This window comes from Delphinapterus leucas, chromosome X (assembly GCF_059928025.1).
Source record: "Delphinapterus leucas isolate spDelLeu-1000000601 "Yukka" chromosome X, BTC_Dleu_Yukka2, whole genome shotgun sequence".
Taxonomy (NCBI): Eukaryota; Metazoa; Chordata; class Mammalia; order Artiodactyla; family Monodontidae; genus Delphinapterus; species Delphinapterus leucas.
The window spans coordinates 127,486,878-127,495,046 of record NC_143150.1 but is presented as its reverse complement, the minus strand read 5'-3'; the positions used below and the strand labels follow the sequence as shown (position 1 = coordinate 127,495,046).

General features: G+C 55.1%; 1 protein-coding gene across 1 annotated transcript in view; it reads left to right on the top strand.

Annotated features, from left to right (window-relative positions):
* The first annotated feature begins 1,228 nt into the window (after nucleotides 1-1,228).
* SHROOM2 (shroom family member 2) overlaps nucleotides 1,229-8,169 on the top strand; it is a 146,375-nt gene continuing 139,434 nt past the window's right edge. Inside the window, exon 1 of the mRNA XM_089904818.1 lies at nucleotides 1,229-1,487. Within this exon, the coding sequence (XP_089760944.1) occupies nucleotides 1,323-1,487 (165 nt within the window). The 5' untranslated portion in view covers nucleotides 1,229-1,322. The remainder of the gene's footprint in view (nucleotides 1,488-8,169) is intronic.

The following is an 8,169-nucleotide window of genomic DNA, read 5'->3' as shown; positions in this document are numbered from 1 at the left end:
TTCTGCGCTCTCCTGTCTTGTCCTTGCCACCTACTTCCTGCATCATCACCTGGATGAAGCGTCTTCGAGGAACCAGCTGTTTCCTAGCGTCCAGCTACAGAACAGTAATATACCTAATACGTCAAGTCCTCCGGGCACAATTGTACCAAAGGGAGAGCGGGGTTTGAACGCAATGACTTCCTCAGCTGTAACTATAGAAAGAGCCAACACCGGCCACTCGGTATCTGGGCTGCAGCGCCGGACAATGCGGGCGCGCGCAGAGGGCGCCAGGGACCCGCCATCCCGCTGCCCTGCGCTGGGGGCACAGTGGGCCGGCGCGGGGACAGGCGGGCGGCACGCCGGTGGGCGCGGGACGGCGGCGGGGACCCCCGCGGCGCTCCCGGCCTCACCTGCGCGGCCGCCCACCGCCCGCGGTCCGCGAGAACAAAGGCGGGGGCGCCAGCCGGCCGCGCGCTCCAAGATGGAGGGCGCCGGGGGCTCCGGCCGCCGCTGGGCCCGCCTCGCCCCGGCCCGCCCCGCGCGGGCGCTTCCGCCGCCTCACCTGCCGCGCCTAGGCCACCCGAACAGCGAGCGGACGTGCCCCGAGCCTCCGAAGAGGGCCCGGCGCCCGAGACGAAGGAGGGGCCCCCGGACCTCGAGCCCCCGCCCCCGCCCGCCCTCTGGCCCCGCGGGTCGCGCCCCTCACCCCGAGCGCGCGCCCCCCACTCCGCCCCCCAGGCCTCCGCGCGCCCCAAGCGTGAGCTCCGGCCCCGGCGCCCAGTACACTGCGCTCGGCTGGCAGCGCGAGGCCCTGAGCGCGCTCCAAGCCTCGGGGCGACTTGGGGATCCCCGGGCGCGCGCCCCCGACCCCCGCGCCTCTCCCCGCCCCTCCCACCGCCGGCGGCCGCGGGGGTCCCGGACGGCGCGCCTCTCCTCCCACTCCGCCTCCCACCCTCCGGGCAACTCGCGGGAACCCGAGCGCTCGCCCCGCCCCCTGCCCCCTGCCCCCTGCCCCCAGAGCGGCGCAAGCCCCCGAGCGCGCGCCGGACCCCGCCGCTCCCCGCCCCCTCCCCGCGGGCCCGCCCCCTCCGGGGCCCGCCCTCCCCCGCGCGCCGCGCCGCGCCGCGCCGCGCCGCGCCGAGCTGCGCGTTCTCCCGGCTCCCTCTCTGTCCGGGGCCGGTACTTTCCTCCCAAGTTACAGCGCAAGTTTGCCAGTGGCCGGCGGCGGCGGGGCGCCGGGAGCCTCCCTCGCCCTCGGCCGGCCGGGGCTCCCCCGAGTGCATGGGCGCAGGTCGGGCGGCCCTGGGGGCCTGAGCGGCCGGGCCGCCTCCGAGCCCCGCGCCATGGAGGGCGCAGAGCCCCGTGTGCGGCCAGAGCGCCTGGCAGAGGCCGAGGCGCGGGCGGCCGATGGCGGGCGCCTGGTGGAGGTGCAGCTGAGCGGCGGCGCCCCTTGGGGCTTCACCCTGAAGGGCGGCCGCGAGCACGGCGAGCCGCTGGTTATCACGAAGGTACGGAGGGCGCGGGACACGCACGGTGACAGCCGGGAGGTGGCCTGGGGCCGAGGGACTCGTCGGGGGGTAGGAGCGCTGGAGGGGGTGTCCGGTTCGCGCCCCCGGGCCCGGGACGCGCGTCCGCTCGGGTCACCTGCGAGGACGTGGGTAGTAGGACTCGCATAGGTGTGTGGTCCGGGCGCCACCTTGGTCCCTCTGCGTTGTTTCCCGGTCCTGCTGGCTCCCAGCGCCGCGCAGTTTCAATGGCTCCTGTTCCGGGTCCCCTCCCCTCCCCCTCCTGGGAAGGGCCTGGCAGGGTCCCCTGTCACTCCCGGCTTCGCCTGCGCCGGCCTGCACCTGTGGGCCTACCCAGAGGTCGGGGAGGGACATTCCCACGTGCCGGGGGTGGACAGAGACGTCCCCACCTGTGTTTGCCTGTCTAGGTATTTGTTTCTGCACCCCTTGGACCTGCACCCGTTATCGCTAGGAAGCCCACACTAGCAGCTGCCGCCAGCCGAGCTTCTCGATTCGCAAAAGCCCATCAATATTTACTGGCTTTCGCTTCCAGCCCTAGACCCACGGCGCTCTGGATACCTGCAAAAACAAATTGAAACTTTTCATCGTCCTTTGTGAAAGTGGGATTTGAGCCCCCAATAAGTTCCTAATGTGTGTGTGTGTGTGTGTGTGTGTGTGTGTGTGTGTAGGGGTAACTTTGAATTCTCTTGTCTCGAAACAGAAAACCATCTTGAAACTTACCAGCCGAACCCGTATAAACCTGTAAAAAGCACACAGACAGCAAACCAGTCGTCCTGTTTTCTTCTGGTTAAAAGTGTCTGTTGGTCAGTTTCTCTGGGAAGGTCTGGGCCGCGCCATTCCCGGGGACAAAGTTCCCTTTAAAATGCAAAAATTCTTGGCTTCTAGAAGCGTTTGAAGGTGACTTACTGGTTTTCTCTGCTTTCTTGCTTCACCACAGCAGGAAGAACTAAAGTGACTCCTAACCCACCCCACCGGATTGAATTTGGGAGGCGGTGTGGCTTTGTTGTCTAGATAGCAAATGAGACACTCAACTTCTGATCTTTATTTTCTCTCATTTTTATGTTTATAAAACTAGAGACTTTGAGGGGAGACGTGCACTGAATTTATGTGGAACCGGGGAAAGAGGCTGTCATTGTTGTTATAAGTTTCACCCATGTGCAAACCCATTAATGAATTGGATTCTTTGGAAAAATGTGTGTGGTAGAGTAGCCGTAGAGTGCACACCTCGTGCAGGACAGGCATTTCCTGCATATGCGTGTATTAAGGCACAGTAGCCCGTGCCTTTTCAATAATAAAAGTTTTACCGGGCATTTCTGATGGTAAAAGTTAAAAAGATATCAGGTAAATTACTCAGACTTTTATCGTTTCTAGAGATTCTTTTAAAAAAGAATACGCGCGCACGCGCGCGCGCGATTCAACCTGTCTTCCTCGGACCTGTCTTTACAGCAGATGGAGTAAGTCGTAAAACATTATTTAAGATGACATCTTGCTTTTTGGGCTTATGCAGTGTAAGAAAGCTGGACTTAAACTCTAAAATTCAGTTGTTTGACCGGAAGCCGGAGAAGGGGACCTCCTCCTTTCTCTGTACCTCAAGTTCTAAAAAACCCCACGCATTCTTAGTGGTTTCTCCTCTGCTTGTGCAAGAGGACCCTGTTCTAGAAACTGAAGGAGGTGGGCAGTAAAACCCATGGACACACACCAGGGCCTAATCAGGGCACAGGCGGCAGGCAGTCTGCTCCTGATTGGGCCCCTGGGTTGGCTGTCACGGTAGTTGCTAAGGTGTGTGGGTAGGTAGGGCTAGGCTGGTAGCGCTGTACACGCCCTGCCTTTCCAGATCGTGCTTCAGGATTTTGCAGAAATAAAACTGTTTATGAGTCTTATCTGAGATGCTCATATGTCCCTCCCTTGAACTGCTGCTTGGTTTTTATAGGTGCTTTAGTGTGACTGGAGATATGTGGTTTCTTTGCTTAGGATGGAGGGGATCCAGGACAGTTTGGGACATCTGTGACAAATTTCCATGCACACTTGTGTGCACATGCACACACGTGTCCTCACACGCGCGCGCACGTGTGCTCACACATGCCACACACGTGTGCTCACACATACATGTATATATTCCTTAACCACACATTGTATTGCATGGTATTTGCAGTATTTCACCTATTTGTCTTTTCTCCTGCATTAAGTCATCACTGATGCATGTTTACAATCCAACAGCTGGTAATTGTCACATTATTAGAGAAGGATAAAGGAAAGCGTGTCCATTATAATCACTTAAAAAATGGAAATAGACTGTTGTGATGGAGACTGGGGAAATTTGTTCCACCTCCAGAATTTAGATTAATCCAAGCTTTGAATCTTCCTTTCCCAGTACCTACTAAAAAATCTTTAGGGCTCATTAAATAATAGACTTTCTAATGGCTTTTTTTTTTTTGCATTTAAAAAACCTTGTAATTAAATTGTTACATATTAGAGCCCTGGGATATTGTACAGCTCATTTCTAACAGAATCTGACTTGGAGGAAGCTTGGTCCAGTGTAAGAGGATGCACTCTGTTTATGACGATGAGTGTCTCAGTTGAAAGCCTCATAGGAGTGTACATCTTAGAACTGGAACTGATGCCAAGAACAAGGCTGGTTCAATCCCTGATCTCCTGATGGAGTTTTTTATTTTACCTATTTATTCATTCATTTATTTTTGGCTGTGTTGGGTGTTCGTTGCTGCCCACGGGCTTTCTCTAGTTGCGGCGAGGGGGGGGGCTACTCTTCATTGCGGTGCGCGGGCTTCTCATTGCAGTGGCTTCTCTTGTTGCGGAGCATGGGCTCTAGGCGCGTGGGCTTCAGTAGTCGTGGCTCGTGGGCTCAGTAGTTGTGGCTCGCGGACTCTAGAGCGCAGGCTCAGTAGTTGCGGCGCACAGGCTTAGTTGCTCTGCAGCGTGTGGGATCTTCCCGGATGAAGGCTCGAACCCGTGTCCCCTGCGTTGGCAGGCGGATTCTTAACCACTGCGCCACCAGGGAAGCCCCTTGATGGAGTTTCATTAGCCCATTTTGTAGATGAAACAGCTAAGGCCAAGGAGGGTTCAGTGGTGTGCCCTGAGGTCGGAAACCTGGCAAATCTTGAGAAGGGTCCTCAGGACCAGATCTTGACCCTGCATGTCTCTGCTTTCTCTTCACTTGGTGCCATCTGCTCTTGTCTGGAATCCCTTGCAATGCCATATTCAGTAACTTTGTCACATCCTATGAGGGTTTTTCAACCTTGGCACTACCGATGTTCTGGCCTGGATGTTTCTTTGCTGGGGGCGGGGGCACTGTCCTATGCATTGTAGGGTGTCCAGCAGCAGCCCTGGCCTTTGCCCACTGGCACCACCCCCCAAGTGTGACAACCAGAAAAGTGCACACGTTGCCAGATGTCTCCCGGGCACAGATCACCCTCGCTAGAGTAACTGTACATCACTTTTGCTTTGAAAGGATTTTAGCTTTGAGTGCGTGTGCTTAATTCTTCTTTCTGAAGATACTCAGAGGCCCCTGGCATAGTCAGCTTTGGCGGGGAAGGCTGTTTTCTTCCTAAGCGCTCGCTGGCCCTGGTAATAGGCTTTATTTACATAGTAAAACTCAAACAAATACTTGCTTCACCTGCATTTTTGTATCTGGAAAAAGGAAATGGAAGCAGGAACTCCGGAGTGCTGTGTTTCATGGGCATTCAGCGGGGCTGCTCGGTGAGGACTGCCTTTTCTCTGGGTCGGGTTTGAAGTTAAAGGGATACTGACTTCCCGGGAGTGGCATTCCTGGAATTCAAAGTGCACACTTGAAGTCCCCCAGCAAGGTGGCAACCAGATTTGTAACCATTCGTTACGTTGACACTGACTTGTAGCTTGATGTATTACCAGGGCTGGAAGAGACACAGAGCCCCAGTTTTTCATACTGCTGTCGGAGAGGAGCAGAAATAATGTCCGTGCCTTAAGAAACTCCAAAGACTTTGACTTGTTAGTGTTTCCGAGACTGTGCTTTGATGCGGGACCTCTCAGGACCTGTGTAGGTAGGTGCGATGTTGTACGTGGTCCTGCTGTCTGCGTGGCACCTTCTTTCCCCATCAGCTTAGCAAGTGTAAAAGTTCCGTGGGGGTAGCTAGGGCCTGCTTTCTAACGTGTCACTGGAGGGGCTAGAACTCCAGAAGGGCCCTTGGGGATTCGTTAGGAAACCTTAAGTGGGCCAGCTGGGTGTCAGCAGGCCCCCTTCGGCCTCAGGAATGTTTGTGAACCGGGGAAGGAATGAAGCCCCTGGCCCTCCTTTTCACCGTTTCTTAGCCCTCCCCGCCCCTTCCTGCCAAGAATGCGAGAGAGCCTTAGCCAGGAGCTCCAAAGAGGACAGTAATTTGGGCCTGGCCTGGTCCCACGGGCGGCTCCTTTGGGAACCCGTTGATTTTCAGGTTGCCTTTGGGGACCAGAGCCGTCCTGGGGGGTGGTGCGGGGGAGCTGGGGCTTGGGGTGCCCAGCCTGACGCACCCTCTCGGGAGCCTTTGGACCGTGCGGCGTTCGCTGGATGCCAGGCCGTGTCCTTAAACGTCCTTCTTGGTCTGCACGCTGAAGGCGGGGGTGGAGGGGAAGCAGGGCACATTTCTGGGGGGGGGGGGGTTGGCCCACACACCCAGGTGGCACATGTCCTGTGTCAGCCGTTAGAGCTCCTAGAGCTCCTGATGGCGGAGGCTTGGGGCAGAGACTAGCTGTCGGTTGGGGGTGGGAGGTCCCTTCTGCGGTGGTCTGAAAGGGGCTCCGTTTCATGGGCTGTGCTGAGTCACGGTCGTTGGTGACCTGGCAACCCTGGTCAGGACAAGTTGTTGTCTGGTTGTCCTTATATTTGCCCCCAAGAGCCAAGTTCCTTATCAGTTACCACTCAAAGCTGTGAAAAAGGGTGTGTGTGTGTGTGTGTGTGTTGAATTCAGCTGTGTATCGGGAACCGATGGATCTCAGCCTCTCTGGGTTTTGCTCGATGTCGGTGTCGAAGCACAGTCCCACGTCAGCACCCGTCTAAGGAGCGCTGCCGCTTTCCCAGGGCTCCATAGAAATAAATGGTGGGTGGGCGAGCGCTGGGCGCCCCTCCTCGGCAGACCCAGGTGCTGTGGGTACTGTTACGGCTGAGGCAACGCCTGGGCCCTGTGAGATCCCAGCCTCTTGGAGGCCAGCTGCAGTTTGCTGTTTGTTCAGAGGAGTGTAATGCCAGAGACTCATTTGTATTTAAAAATTAATAGTACGGTTAAAAAAAAAAAAAAAAAAAGGGTGAGTTTTCTTTCCTGTGCTGAAACCCCTTTCCAGTTGGTGGAAAGGCAAGACCTGTCTTGCTAGCTGGCATGCAGATATATCTTTATTCCCCTGTCCCAGCCTGTGCCTAGCTGGGTCCTGTTAGTTCTTACCCCTGGTCCTCCTGAGGTGTTTTGGGTGCAGGGGTGGGAAGTCTGGCAGAGAGACCCAAGTCCCATCCCGAGCTCTGGTGCTGGAGCTTTGAGGTGCAGTGGGTGGGCGGGTTCCTCCTCTCGTAGAAATTAATTCAGCAGGACTCACATCTATAAGTCCAGAAGCTTCCACAGTGTGAAAAGCTATAAACGTAAGCTGTCCATCACAGTTCTGCATCGTGATGGATTTTGCCCTTCCTGGTTCAGTTATGAGTGCTTCGTAACATGTCCTAACACTCATCTTTTGAAAAAAAGAAAACAAGTTTGCCCGAGAGCTAAATGTAGAAGAGAATGAGAATGTAAGGCTCATAAAAACAGCCGTGTTCACCTTGTCCTAACTACCTGGGATTTCTTAATTCACCTTTCCATTTCTCGGCCAAAGAAACTGGGCTCCCAGCTTGCAAAGGGCTGGCTTTTCTACTTGGAAGGCATTTTGGAGCTGTCCTCTTGCCGAAGTTGCTTTGTGTCAGCATGCAAATGAACCTGGATTTGAGGATTTCTTCGGGGCTCTGGGGAGCTTTTCTTCTTGTACACTGGGCGCAGTGTAAACAGTCAACGAGATAATTTAAGGACTTAAAGGCTGAACAGACTTTTTATTCAGTCTTACCTCTTTTACTTTTCATGCACTGCAGTCAGGCATGGGGCCATCCTTTGATGAGAAATTATGCAAGCCGCACTCTTCCAAGCTGCAATTTCCACCCACACGAAGGGTTTTGAAAGCCCTCAGGGTTGCATATTGCTCTTTTGGTCTTTTTAAAACCTTGCCAGTGCTCAACAGAGGGGTGTATTCTGGAAGAATTGTTTTCCTGTTACCTTGCTGGATTTGATATTTGCATGGCCCTGTGGTAGGTGGAGCCTGTTTCCCTGACCAGTGCGAATGTTAAGGCCTCTCTTTGGGGGAACATATCTTAGTGGAAGGACGACGGTAGGATATGGTTAAAAAATAAGTGGACTAACTTTATTTTAGGTTCGAACAAGCAAGGTTGTTCTGAAAAGCCAGGATATTCTGAATTGCAATGCAGAGGTGACTTTTTTTTTTTTAACCTGGGCTGTCTTTCTGAAATCTCCTGGGTATGAAGTTGGAGGTAACGCCTGCCACCTCTGTGGGATGGGCCTGGAAGAACAGTGCTCTACGTGGCCTGGGAAGGGTTGGGATTGTCTTTCTTTTGGCCAAAGGTGACTAAGACTTTCAGATCAAAGGCAAATTGTGAAGGTCAACA